Source organism: Falco rusticolus, chromosome 4, assembly GCF_015220075.1.
Source record: "Falco rusticolus isolate bFalRus1 chromosome 4, bFalRus1.pri, whole genome shotgun sequence".
NCBI classification, from domain to species: Eukaryota; Metazoa; Chordata; class Aves; order Falconiformes; family Falconidae; genus Falco; species Falco rusticolus.
The window spans coordinates 67,813,444-67,828,563 of NC_051190.1; the positions used below are offsets into that span (position 1 = coordinate 67,813,444).

A 15,120-nucleotide genomic window follows, 5' to 3' on the forward strand; every position below is an offset into this window, starting at 1 on the left:
GTACAGGCTAAGTCAATCTCAAGTAATTCTAAAACCATTTCTCTATTATACTAAATAGTTGCTTAGCAAACATGTATCAGGAAAACCAAGAGCAACATGTGCAACAACAGTTCTTTCATCAGGTTCTCATCCCTATTCCTTGACACCTCCCCGTATCAAGCAATTAATACAGAAAACACATCCCAAACTCCAATAAGCACTATTTGAAAAGCTGCATAGGAAGAAAACAAGATTTGTCCTGATGAAAATTCACTTGATTTCACCTGCAGGTGTAGAACAATCCAATAAAGACCCCTTCACTAAACAGTGTCAACTACATTTGAAAGGACAGCATCAGTTTCAGGACAGGTAATAAATGATAAGTAACAATAAAATCTAGTAACAGGTCTCAGTGCACCTGCCCGTTTCTTTGTTGTCCAGCTTCAGACAGAGATTTGATAGGAAGGAGAAAAATGTAGACTATTTTCTCCCCCATCAAGCAATGGGGGAGGAAAAACCAGAGGGCCGGTTCCTGCATGTCACTGAAGCAGGTCTCCAGATCACATAGTAAGACCCAAATCGCATTTGTCTGTTAGTGAAGCTGTTGTGAAGGACACTAACCCAGAACCTGCCATTTGGTGTCTATTTTAAAGCAGTGCCTCCAATCTTCCTCCCCAGCTTGTCTAATGCTAGTGAAAGTCTGGCAAGCCGTCACTCCTCAGCTAACAACCGCCCAGGTTTTGGAGGTGTGTGCATGGGGGAGGAAAGCTACTGTATGGTGAGCAAATACAGAAGCCAAGACAACGAGCTTTCAGTGTGCCGTTTGACACTGACGAAGTAGTAGCCTTTATTGCACTAGTTAGCAAGGACATCACCTGAAGAGAGAATGTGTGTCTGTGATGTATGTATTATGTATGCATGTATTTTTTAGGGGTTAAAGTAGCGTGTTAATCCTTGTTACTCACAAGTTATCTGTGACCATTGATACAGGATGAAAGCTTTCATGTGGTACTAGTACTTTTTAGGCTGGAAGAGAGTCTTCTGTGAAAGAATTAATAACAAGATCAACAGGCAGCAGCTAAACATATAAGAAAATTGATTCAAACCAGAGGTTTAAAAAAATAATCCAAAGTAGTTTTCTACTGAACAAAATTAACTTATGAAACTCAATGACACAGCGTGTTATAGAGGGCAATATAATGAATCAAAAGCAAACAAAATAAGCTCATAGAAAATAGGCCCAGCATATCTATTAAGACAGATGCAGCCTTTGTCTTCGCAAGTAACTAAACAGCAAAATACCAAAACCAAGGACAACCACTGGTGAAAGACCACCTCTACGTCCATCCACTTCACATCCCATTTTCTTATGCTTGGGCAACCTCAAGACAATGAGCATTACAAGAACCATGACACTGGGCAAATACGAGGATCTCGGGAAGCCTTCTGCCACTTGGCCTTGGGTCTCTAAAAATGCAGAAACAATGTTATAATTAATTCACTCAAGAATATTCTATTCCCATTTTCCGAGCAAAAGCAAACATTCGCATGGTTAAGAAACACAACAGCACATACTGGGTTAAAAAGTGAAGAACAATTACAGATTTATCTATCTGGATTTTTATTTCTTGTTGTTAAAGTATTTTACCTTGCTCCATTTGCACTACCTTGCTAGGACAGAGCACTCTGCTTCCACTGATGAAAAACTGATTTGAAAAATCAGTCCAAATCCCACTCAACATGAGCCAAGACAAAATAAAAATCAAGTAATGTTTCTGGTGCTGAAAGACAGTATTTTGTAGGAACAAAACATGTAGCATTACATGTCAACACCTTCGTAATTCTTTTTTTTTAATTCACCAGCTACAATCTTTCTTACTGAACAGACTACTGTAACACACACCCCTCTAAACTAGTACTATCATCACTATTTTTGTTGTCATTTTAAGCAAAGAAAAAGTCAAGTTTATTTTGTAGTAGCAATAGTTTCTTTTTTATTTTTAATATACTTTAGGAAACAATATACAAAGCTGAGCTTTGCCACCATTTTCAAACGGTGGGTTGCTCCAATTACACAAATTCAGCGTTTTGTGATGGTTAAGAACAGCAGTCAGCACCAGACTTAAACAGTTAGCTACAACACAAACATCCTTCGAAATGAAATGTCATAATATCAAGACAGGTAAACCAGGAGTTAACATATGACAACTGTTGGGGAGGTGTCTTAAATCATTCTTGTTGAATTTTATATTTCATTAAATATTTTATACACATTTTCCTGTTTACAAGTTTTAAACAAAACCTCCCTTGAGGAATTATTTAAGTACAAAAATGTTCAACAAGAACAGTTCTAATAAAGAGTCCCCAAACAGACCAAATTTTAATGTGTTGACCAAAGGAAATGAAAACCAGTGTTTCTTTGTTTTAACATGTTTATTACAACAGATACAATTCACATCTGACTAGCTTTTTTTTTTTCCTCTTTCCCCTCCCACAACCATGTTAACATGTTCATTGGGCTATTTCCTTATATTTGAGCAAGTAATGTACTTTCAGCACACATGCCCAGCAGTACTATAAGTCCATTCTTACAGGGTGCAAATGGAAATACGTTTCAATAATTTATACAAACAAGTGGGTTATGCTCAATCACTGCAATTTTAAGCTACTGTACACAGGAATGAAAAGATTATAGAAAAAGTGCCATAGCAACAGTGCCTTAAGAAAAGAGAAAATTAGAAGCATTAAAAAACTGATAAAATCAGATTAGGATTTCACGGGGAAATGGAACACAGAAAATGAAAAACATTTCTCTGTAAAACAGAAATGGAGAAGCACTGCTCTCGATTCGGTGCAAGTGTGGAAACAGTTGTTTCATGGTATTTTGTACATTACCCAAATTGTTGCAGCCTTAGACACAGATCGCCTGGCGCTTGCATTGGATTTTAGGAAATGCAAGATTTCTGAATGATAAATTAACTAAAAAAAAAAAAAAAAGAAAAAAAAGAAAAAAAAAGAAAGCTAATTTTGCAGACAGGTTTACATGTAAAAGGCTAGGTATTTAGCCACCTCAGCATTGATTAGTTTTGGATGTCTAAGCTCTGATACACATGGCTTCCCATGGCTTCACTCTACAAAACATATTTACAACGTGAAGAATACATCTACAAGAAATCTACATTTCAAGGGTTTTACAAATCATTCTTGTATCTTTCCCCTGAATTTGACTCCCTCCTGTCCCCTTCCCCATGTCAACTTTTTTTCTGCCCAGCTCAACGGTCCAAAGTCTACTCAAATGCAGCTCAAAAGTGTTAAGACTGGGCATCAGAGTTTAATAGTTCCTGTACTCAAAACCATGTGCAATTGTTTACAACTTTTCACACCATGAAGGAATTCTGATTCTTTAGCTTTTCAAGTTCTTTAATTTGTTGCCTCAAAAATAGTATCCTGCAAGAGAAAAGAAATAAATTAGTATAAACATTTCCATTATACAGAGATATTAAGTATCTCCACAAGTACTTCTACAATTTCAGTGAAAGATACCAAGCTCCTTAATTCTGGTAATAAAATCCAGGTGCTTTTATATTAATTCCCAATCTGTTCAATCACCTACAAACACCGGATGCAGATGCACAGAGACCTGCCACGTTTGATAGCTTAGTTCAGAAAATTATGACTGATACACAGTTACATGGTTATGCTTAAGCCTGCTCTTCACTCGAATTAGCTCTCAGAAAAAGCAGGACGCAGGATGAGTACATCGAGTAATTGAATAATATTCTGAAGAATGGTATTGTGGCTTGTGTCATGCCATTTTCCTGACGATACAACCCAAAGTGCTCAAATTTTTTTAAACAAGCAAGTTTTCTTCTAGGTACAACACTTTTTTTCTAGTATTTGGCTCTGTGGCTAGTGCTGGTAAGCTCCAATCTCAAAATATTTGATCAAGGAAAAGAAGTTATAACTACACCTGGCTTAGAAATAAATTATATTGCTAGCAATTCTCTTATAAATTTTTCTTTGTTCTACTGAACTGACATAAACACGTGATTAATGAACATTTGGGTTATGTAATTGTTTCCTAGAATTTTTAATTCATATTTTCAAACAACTTTTTATGATGCTGAAGTAATGCAAGCATATGAATCAATTAAGAACTCAGGGAAAATGGAAGTTTCATATAAATAATCTATAAAGTCCAAAGCTACTTTAATCAATGCAGAAAAAGCATCCACTTCAGCAGACTTTTGCAGAACACTTTTCAAATCTCTGCCCAGTTCAGTAAAAATGAAAAGGAGGTGAAAAACGATTAAGATAGACACACTGAAAAAAACCATTAAACTTAAAAGGCGTGGGCATATAAAATATATCAGACAATGAAAAGTGCCTTTTCATATGCTGTCAGCTATAGTTAAAATAATATACTCTCTTTGCCTAGAGACACAGTTCCCTCTCAGAACACATTTAAACAGTTCTCTGCCATACAGAAGTATAGAAATACCACCATCATTCAAATGTACTACTGGCTTTGATAATCCCATCCTTTGCAAAAGCCTCCCCCCCCCAACTTGTTACTTATGCCATGTATTCCACATCTTTGGGGTTGCAGCAAAAATAAAAGATACATGTTATCACAGATTCAAAGTCATAATAATCATTATCCATTGATACCTTAAGGATACACAGTGTACAAGAAACAAGGTGCTATTTAGCAAGCTGAACAATGACATCTGGTATGTTATTTCAGATCAAATGTCACCCAGAGACAGAAATGAAACATGTAAGAAACCAAACAGTTCACTTCACATACTACAGAAATTGCGATTTCTGTAATGAAGTTATGAAACAAAATGTCAGCAAGAATGGATATTTTCAATTCTTCATTAGGAAAGATTTAGAAATATATTATAGCCTACTTCTGAATAAAGGATTGTTTTACTAACTGCCAAAAAGCAAGAGTTTCTAGGATAAAGCTAGCTATTTAAACAGCATTTAACACTATTAAAGCAGATTAAAACAGTAAATCAGAATCACTGTATTCAAACTGTAGTGTGACTTAATAGATGGGATAACATCATTCAAAAAGGAAACAATATGAACATAGATTCAGGATCACAAATACCGGTGAAAAGTTAGTAGGACTAAACTTTTCAACCTTGCACAACAGTCTTCAACAACATAACTGTGTGTTACTTCAGTGACTGCTATTACTGACTTAAGAAGCAGAACTCTACTTTGCTATAATCAACATCTCGCTAAAAAATCCCAAGATCTTGTCAGATGCCTCCTACCTAAGTAACAAACATCAATTTTTCCTTAGCTTGTGATATCAACGACACCTGTTCAAACTTGCTCTGGCTTTAGACCTGACAATGTCTCATTCAAACTGCAGCATTTAAGACCCGTATAAACTGTGCAGATGTGTACCTATGTGATCTATGCACCTTTTATGGACAGATATTTCAGAAGAACGTTGAACTAGTGTTGGGTTAACCAGTTTTTCGTAATGCACTAATGTACCTGGAAAGAGACTTCTTTGCTATCTAAGTGTAAATACATACAGAAGTTGTGTATCTGGTTCTATTCACTGGAGACTAAGAGGTATCTGTGTGGGAAACATGTAGAATGTCCACAGGGAACACAGCTTGCAAACCTGGGAAGTATCAGCATACTAGTCATCAGTAAATATAGTTCATGCAAAACAATGCCAGAATGGGAATTATAATACCATCTTGAAAACCACCGTTTTGAAAATAAACACAGACCACACACCTACCTTTGCTCACGCAAAGTTGCTTGAATTTCACATACTCGAACTAAAGACCTTAAATTCTTTAATTCAGTACAAATTTCTGACATATGGACACTTCCCATGTTATGGGCTTCCTCACGTAATCTTGATGCCTGCAATGGTGACATGTCAAGGTTAGGATTTTGAATCATGCATTGGAAAGAACTGCCGTAGCCAGAAGATTGCTGGATAAGTCTGTCTTGAAATAGCAAAGCACTCTAACATCTAAAGGGAGTAGTAAATCAGAAGTACATCAAATTCTTTACAAAAGCCCATTCAGAATCTGAAATGAGCAACACTGGCTGCTGAGAGATTGTCTAACCCAGGTCCATGCTAAGGCAGGGATGGTTTAGATTTCCTTGATCCTAACAGATGTTTACTCAATCATCTTGAAAGATAGTACATGACAGGGCTCCAAGTTTCCAAAGTAATTTATTCAAGTAGCTAGAATGACAGACTTAAGTTTCCGATCTAAAATAAGCCTTAGCGACAAAAATAATTGAAAGCCATCTTCTTTCCAGCTACCTTATACAAGAACAACTCTGCAACCCTCTCTTCAGGTGTTCTCTTCCAGATGAACTCCCATTATTTTAATATCTCCACTTACTCAAGTAGGGGACAAGCAGAAGCATAAATCTATAAGGCATGACCTATCCCAAACCTGTGCATTTCTTAAAGTCTTGTCACTGAACTGGATATATGACACCAGAGAAATCCTCAAGAGCACCAAGGAGACTAGCATAATTACTCTGAGGTCCTGTGTATCACACTTAAATAAGGAAAGAGGACTTGTAAGTGGCACACTGAAGAAAAACAGTTTCAAACAGGACCTTCTCTGACTTAACATTGTTTAGCAACGTTATTCTCTGCTGTACTGGGTCTGGCTGGGATGGAGGTAATTTTCTTCATAGCAGTCCATATAGTGCTACGTTTCAGATTTGTGACCAAACCCATGAGGATAACACACCAATGCTTTAGCTATTTCTGACCAACGCATACACAGCATCAAGGATTTCTCCCTTTCTCTCTTTAGACACACCCACACCCCCAGCAAATAGGTTGCGGCTAGACAAAAGGCAGGGAGGGAATGCAGCTGGGACAGCTGATCCAAACTGACCACAGGGATATTCCACACCATACATCATCACGCTCAGGAATACAACCGAGCGGGCAATCTTCCAGGGGTTGCCATTGCTTGGGGACTAGCTGGACATTGCTTGGCTGGTGGTATCCGCCTGCTTTTGCATCACTTCCCTCTCTGCAGCAGCCCTTCACTTATTAAGGTGTGTTTACCTCAGCCCATGAGTTCTCTTAATTTTACCTTTCCATTCTCTTCCCCATCCTACTGGGAGAGAGTGAGCGAGCAGATGTGTGGCACTTAGCTGCCTACCAGGGTTAATCCACAACATCTGCTTAAGTACTTGTGTACCTGACTTTTCCTTCCCCAAAATAACGGTATTTAGCACAAGTCTTCATCAGTTTCTGGCATTTCTCCAGTTCAAAGCAGCATTTTGTGTTCTAGTTCTCTACATTAAAAGTTTTCTTTTCTGGAGTGCGTTGGCATCCAGGAGTCTCCAGCAGGGCATCATTTCACATGTTCTCCCTACACAACTCCAAAGCCTCGAGACCGATCGCAAACCATCAGTAATGACTTTCAAAGCACTTCTTTTTAAGCTGACCAGTCACCCATCTTAAGCTCATTTAAAAGGCCTCAAAATAATTTGCATACAATGTTCTTGTTGAAAGATGTTAAGTGTTGCTGCAAATCAGGATATAACATTTATTGCTCTCCCATATTATCAGAGTCTGATACCTTATCAAAAGAAGAAACCCCCCCCAAAATGACATAATTTCTTTCTAAAAGGTCCATGCTAACTATTATCAAGGTTTTCTTTTCAAGTCTTTGTAAAAAAGTAAATACATCATTTTTTCTCTTAGATATTGTTCAATACTCAAAGTACCTCTACAATTTGAGACCACCTACAATTCCTTTTCTCACATTCTTTAAAGATAGTTACGTTGATTATTTTCTAATTAACCACATTACTGTTTTTTTTCTGGTCTTCCATATTAACTGCTTTTTATGAGTTCGTGAGGTAACTGCTAGTGGTTCAAGAACTGTTTTAGCTAATGCTTTAACACACAAACCTGGCCTGGCTCACCTAATTTATTTACTTATTTTTCAGTTTACTCTGGCATGTGCTTTGATGCCCTAATTTCAATTCAGGCTATGCATGTGGTTAGAAATCTGAAGAAACCGAGGCACTACGTATTTTAGCCCCTTTATAGGTACAATAAGTGAAGAAGTTAAGCTAGATGAAAGTACTGTCATTCACTTTCGCTTTTATATAAAGTATCTGACTTCAGCCCCTCAAGTGTTACTATTCAAACTGGTCTATAAACAACACTGTCATGTGAAATCATCTTAAAACAGCAGACAGGACAATACAGCATGTAACACTTGGCACAAAGGTAAAAGTATCCAACCAAGTACATGACTGCCTAGCATTAGCTGGTTTTTTTTGTTCTCTTTATTACTAAAAGCGGGGTGGGGTGTGTGTATTACTTACAAATTTTCTGCACTAAAATATATGATAGTTCAGTACATAGCGACAATAATGCTATCAAAACTATGGGCCAAGGCCAGAGAGAACAGTGCCTGTGCTACACCATTTCCTTAAGCACACATTCCACAGCAATGGCTCAGTCGTTTGACTCAGTAGAGGTTGGTAATGTCTTAACACTGAATTCCAAAAAAAAAAAAAAAAAAAAAAAAAAAATAAAAAAATAATCAACGAAATGAAACAAGAACCCCAAACAGAGTCCAAATAGAGTATAAGTCTAGACTGCACTTCTAAGAGTCATCTTGCCAGTTACAACCCAAAAGCCTCCAGTGCAGGCTTGAGCCAGCATGCAACCACTCTTCAAAAGACCAAACTAAACTGGGCTGGGTAAGATTAATATCCCACACAGACTGTGTCAACAGGGCTGCCTGTGAAAGGACTTGAACTAGACTCAATAACCAATATGGTTCCTTTGAGTAATACATTCCAAGCAGCTGACATGCATCCAGTTTCCCTGTACTCCACAACAGGATAGGTTTCATGCAGTTAGTTATAAAATATGGACAGCAATTCTACTGGATTTTCCATTATGTAAAAATAGCCCAAATTCAGCCTGAGCCCTCTACATCATCTTAAAAACTGGGTACAACAAACAAGGTAGAGTTCCTTTTTCACTGTGTAGAACTAACAACTCTGTGACTAAAACTGTAGAGTAGTCTCAAATAGCTTAACTCTGTCACCTAATTCATAACATTTTCCACATAACAAAAATATCATTAGTATAAAAATTTGCTGAAATTTATGTTCTTTGTAAATTTCAACAGAAGTCTGGCAGTAAGAAAACAGCTATGAGTATATCTATTCATCTGAGAGAATTTCAAAACCACTGGTACTTTAAGCGAGACTGAAAATACTCAACTGCTAAATGGCAATCACATGTAAAACTTGCAGGTCTGGCCTAATCACTCTCCCCTCTCCCCTGTTCTGGCTAAGGCTGAGCACCAGGGTGTTTTTTAAATACTTTTAATTCCTAGAAAAAGCAACTTGTGCAAGAAAACCAGATTTTAAGCTGCACATTTTACATTCTCACAGGAAACAAAGCACAAGTGTACTCACCTGCTTTTCTGCATGGTCTGCAGGCCAGCCTTGAACATGTTTTATAAGATTTTCATTGAAGTGTGCTGCTAGCGTGGGTGTTAATGAACAAGTGGGTCGTACAGATGTACTTTGCGGTGCAGGAGTTGAATTTGATGCACTAGTGCTAGAGGTATGATTTGGACCTGGTGATGGGCTTCTTTGACTACTAGAACAAAAAAAAAATAATAAAAGTGAGCCATTTTAAAACATATAAACCTATAGAGAAATAAACACTTAAAATTCATTGCTTCAGCCACAAAAATACATACATCATTTAAACCACAAGTAAATACTTATGGCAGACCAAACCTGTACCACTTTTCCACAAACCTCCTACTTCTATGGGAACTTTTTGAGAACTAGAATGTAACGGGTTTTGTTTGTTGGGTTTTAAACTTTGACAGCTGTTCAAGAGATGTAAGCTGTGTCTACATTTTAGTGTTGGGCATAGAATATACACATGTATGCTCTTCCTTCAAATAGCTGCAAGCCTAAGATTTTCAATAATGATGTATCAGATAGAGTCAAACAGGCTTATTCAACAGGTATCATCAAGCATCACAGTAACCATTAAGAACAAAACCTGATGTCCTGACGTAAAAATACAGCCATGGGGGCTCTGACAAATATAACTATTTACTAATGGCAAAATAAAAACACCTAGGTGACTTAGTGATACTGTGCATCCTCACTTGAAGCACCCAAGAGAACAGAAGTACCACAGGAGCACTATGTTTGTAGCTGCCAACTTGACTGCTTTACTGGAACATATTCATGCTGCTGTTTTTCTAGCTGGTGTCTTAACCTGTTGCTGGAGAACAGATGCATGGAGACATGTTCAGCTGATATGTGTACTATAAGACAAATAAAAAATTCTGTGCCTTGGACAAAGCCTTTGACTGTCCTCTTTCAGATTTCCACATGGAAGCAAAAGCAACGATTACATTATCTGAAAAATACATCAATACACAACTTCTCCAATTCTACTTTGCAACTATGATTCTGGGTCAAAAACTATTATAATTTTTACTAAGAAATTCTTACGTTGATCTTGGCCATCCGCAGTGCTCAAGATATGTTACCTACAAAGTTTTCTAGCCATTGCTTTATGCAATGCTGGTTCTTGTTTTTGCTTTTGAACTGAATTCCTCTAATAGTTACCCTCTCACTCCACTTTACAAGACATTTTTCTTTTCTACCTCGTGATGGTCCTCATGTATGGGAGAGGTTTTATTAAGAGTTCCTTCTGAAGGATTCCATCTCTTTATAGAAGCCTATGCCTGCTGCAGTGACTAAAAAAGGTGAGTACCACTTAGGTAAATCTTTGGTAAACTAATATAGCTGACTAATCCACAAGGACTCTTGTACTCCCAATTTGGAAATACTCATTCTCCATCTTACACTTGGATGGTAAGCTCTCTACATAAAGTAGTTTTTTATTGTTTCACTTGTATCACTTCTCTCAATAAAGCTGTGACATACAAACTGAACACCTAATGTTAAGCCCAACAAAGCTAGAGAACTTCCCCCAAAAGATGTAAAAGTTACTGATACTTAATTTACTTTTCACATGTCCAGAAGCCCAGGTATCAGGGCTAGCTTGAACACCGCACTCTCACATTGTACGGATCCAGCCACACCTGACAACTGGCAGTGCTGCAGGTACACAGTTTTGCTACACATAAGAGCTCTTCAACTTCCATATTACCAGCAATAGACAACTCCACCACAGCTTCCACCAGCATCAAAACTACTATCTGTTACATCACCCTTGTCAAACCAGACGATCAGAATATGGGGGTGGGCCTCCTTGCAAGCATTGCTGTTGTCCAGGTGATCTGATCTTCTAGGAAACCAGAACTTGCACTGGGAGTGGTACATAATCTATTGAGGGAAGCTTAGAAGCTGATGTTTCATAGCACATGCTCTTTCCTACTTATTCATGCCTTGCAAAAACAAGGCCTCTACATTCTTACTTCCCTTTCCAGCATTCATTCAGTCATTCCTGTCCCACCCACGCTTACAGAGAGGGGCTCTGTTCCTCTATTTTGCTAAGAAGAGGTAGGAGCAGTGCTAGTTACCCATGCAAACGTGGGTAGGTCAGGATGAAAACAGTCTGCTCTGTCCTCTCTGCCCTTGTAAAGGAAGACAAAGGAAGCAGTAATATTGACCAGGACAAAAGAACATCAACAGCACCAGAACAGTGATGGTACTTCACAGTTATGATGTTTTTTTGGCACTGCATATACTAAGAAATAGCAGTACTAATTGGTACATACCTAGCCATTACTTGGAAGATTATGTCTGCAATCACTCTCTCACTGGCAGCAGCTTTTCAACACAGGCCTTAAGTTCAATCTGTTTCTTAAAACTTTCTTACTGCTTGCCTGCAAGTGATAGGACTCTTAGTTTATCACCTAACCTACTCCCTCGAGCACTGAAAACATCTTAGCATAATGCAACTACCTTTACAGCCCAATGTCCAGCCACTTATCCGAATCACTCACACTTGCAAAGGAATTACAGAAGGTTTCCAAACAAACAGCCAACAAATTAGGAATAACACTTTGGTGGTCTGCAGCATTGAAGACTTTAACCTCATTCCTTTCAGTACACCCAAACTTGCTTGAAAGCTTAGAATATATAAAAAAAAACAACAACAAAAAAAACCCCCCAAAACCAAAAAACACAAACCAGAAAGATTTTGGCAGGCAGCTTTGAGCTTTGTTAGAATTGTATACATGAATTTCCCTTGATTTCAGGCAGCAGAAGTTGCAAAAGGGAATATATGATCTAACTGGGGGAAAAAAGTAGTCTTTGGGTTTTGTGCTCTGTGTTTTCTTCAGTAATTGGCTCAACTACTTCAAAACCACTTACACATGCAAATGCTTAACTGTAGAAATGTTCAGTTAATTAGGAAAAAATGGCACTTAGATTTTGAAGCCGAGCTGAAACCAGCCAAGAATGTGAAAGGCAACAAGGGCTGTATATCAGGAGCAAACAAAATGTTAAGGAACAGATGGGCTGCCCCTCTACAAGGCAAGGGGACCTAGAGATAAAGCACACGAAAAAGGCCAAGATAGTCAGCAACTTTTTTTTTGCCTCGGTTTTTACAGGTATGGTCTACCCTTAGGCCTCCCACATGCCCAAGTACATCAGCAGAGTCAGTGTAAGCAAACTATTACTTAGAGAGCAGAGGAAGAAGTTAAGGAGCAGTAAAGCCAACTGGATGTATGTTCATGCAACCAGACACTATATACCCAAGGGTAATCAGGGAACTGGCCAGTATTAACTCTGATGCTGCACCATCTTGAAGCAGCATGGTGAACAAGCAAGATGTTAAAGCCATCTTCAAGAAGCAGAAGGACGACAACCTGGGGAACTAGAGGCCAGCTGACCTTAAGTCTTTGGGAAAGCTAAGGAGCAAGTCTTTCTGGAAGGTGTTCCAGCTACATGAAAGACTGAAAGGTAAAATAAGAGCCAGCATAGATTTACCAAGTGGAAATTATGCCTGACCAAACTCACTGACTTCTATGATGAGATGTCTGGCTCAGAGGATAAGGGGAAAGCAGAGATTTTGTTCACTTTGACTTCAACAAGGCCTGTGCCATCATCTCATAATATTCTTACAGCCACACTGGTTCACACATCCAGTCCATATTCATGCGTAAGGTGGGTGGAAAATTGAATGAACTGCTGGGCTCAAAGCCTCCAGTCAGCAGTACAAAGAACAATCAAAACCCGGTGCCTAGTGCTATGCTTCATTGATTAATAGCAGGGCCAATATGGTTTAACATTTTTATTAAAAAGCAATATGGTGGCACATAGTGCATCTTCAGTGAATTTGCAGATGACACCTACTTGGGGGGAACAGTCAGTATGCTGTAAGGTAGGGTGTTATTCAGAAGGACCTGAATGAACAGACAGGAACAGAGTTCAAAAAAGACATGCAAAGTCCTGCACCTAGGGTGGAATAACCTTGTGCAACAACACTGGGACCACCCCACAGCACAGCACCTGCTGAGCGGGTAGAAAGCAGCTGTGAAAAAGGACCAGAGGATCCTGGTGGACAAGTTACATGCGAGTCAGCAATGTATCCCTGTGGCAAAAAGCAGGCCAAGCACATGCTGGGCTGTATTAGCAAGAGCGTGGTTGAAGAAAGCAGTTCCTCCCCTCTCTTCAGATCTTGAGATCCATAGTACCTGGAGCACTGTGTAGTGGGGAGCCCAAAACCAGGTAAGAATTAAACTGCCACACCAAAGCAATCCAGCAGAGGACCACAAAAATGACTAGGGGGCTGAAGCACATGCCGTATCAGAAGAAACTAAAAGTTTATTCAGTTTGTAAAAGTGAAGGCTAAGGGAAGGGGTTGAAGGATCTTCTTAATGTTTTTAACTATCTATGGGGAGAGGACACAGCCAGGCACTACCCAGAGACACAAGTGATAGGGCAAGAGGCAGAGACACAAGGTGCAGCAAGGAAAATTCTAATCAGACATAAGGAAAAAACATTTCACCATAAGGGTAGTCAAACATCAGAAGATGATGCTCAGATATTAAAAGAAGTCACCTAAACAATGCCCTTAAGCAATTAAACCTGCCGGTCCTACTTTTAATTAGGACTTCAACTAGATCACAACTAGAAGTCCCTTCCAACCTAAATTATTCTCTGCTTCCATGCATTCAGCATCAGCATAGTGATGGTGTAGAGAAAGGCTACATTCATTAACTAAGCCGAATTGAGGCATCACCTTTAATGCTTATTTAGTCCTTAATTCTAAGACAAAGTTCCCCTATGACTTGCCTCCTCTCCATTTATCAACCTGGCTCCTGAGTCCTACTTCATTGGTAAAAAAAAAAAATAATAAGAAAATATCACTAACACATCAGAAATATTCCAGGAAAATAAATAAAATCTGTGGGTTTCTAAAAAATAAAGTTGTATCTTAGTTATGAATAAAACATACTGCCTCAAAATATCCTAGCACTGCTATGTTAGCAGCAGGGGGAGCTATGAATGCAGCAATGATAGGCAGTTCCAAATTACTGCTATATTTTTTAATGCTTTAAATAAAGCCAAATACCTGCCTTAGCTGCTGGATGAGTTAAAAGACTGACTATGCCACAGGTAACAGAAGGCTTCCAGAAAGGCAAAACCATCTGTACAAGAGTATGAGAACAGGATGGTTCTGAAATACACTACTACAAACTACAAAATCTTACAACCTACAAAAAAGATGGGAGGAAACACCGCCCCCTCCAGCAGTTTTGCATCTTCTAAGATAAACAAAAAATACTTCCAGGAAGGACTAAGAATAAAGAGGAACTAGCAACCTGATGAAACTATTAATTGTGGAAGCACTCATTTAGTTACATTTTTAAAGAAGCCATAATTCATGGCATGTCTTCGTAATAGTCTCTTACGAAAAGACTCACTGCATGCCTACATTGCATTAATTTCATAACTTACAGGACTGAAATATTCACAACAATAAGTTACCAATAGCTATTCACATATTTCGTAGACAGTGCTTCCTCCCAAACAAGTTAAAAATTATTTTAGCTCAAATCACATAAACCTTTTAATAGTAGTAAAAGCAAAGGAAATACAGTTGTGATTAACTTCTTCACAATGATTCTGTATTTCAGC

General features: G+C 38.4%; 1 protein-coding gene across 5 annotated transcripts in view; it reads right to left on the reverse strand.

Annotated features, from left to right (window-relative positions):
* Positions 1 to 1,948: 1,948 nt before the first annotated feature.
* Positions 1,949 to 15,120, reverse strand: part of WAC (WW domain containing adaptor with coiled-coil) — a 63,547-nt gene continuing 50,375 nt past the window's right edge. For 4 of the 5 annotated variants that reach the window (XM_037385595.1, XM_037385597.1, XM_037385592.1 and 1 more), the window contains 3 exons: positions 9,451 to 9,637; positions 5,756 to 5,883; positions 1,949 to 3,426 (listed from right to left, as the gene is read on the reverse strand). In XM_037385595.1, coding sequence (XP_037241492.1) covers positions 3,357 to 3,426; positions 5,756 to 5,883; positions 9,451 to 9,637 — 385 coding nt within the window. In that variant the 3' untranslated portion in view covers positions 1,949 to 3,356. The remainder of the gene's footprint in view (positions 3,427 to 5,755; positions 5,884 to 9,450; positions 9,638 to 15,120) is intronic. The other variant, XM_037385593.1, reaches the window with a different exon arrangement.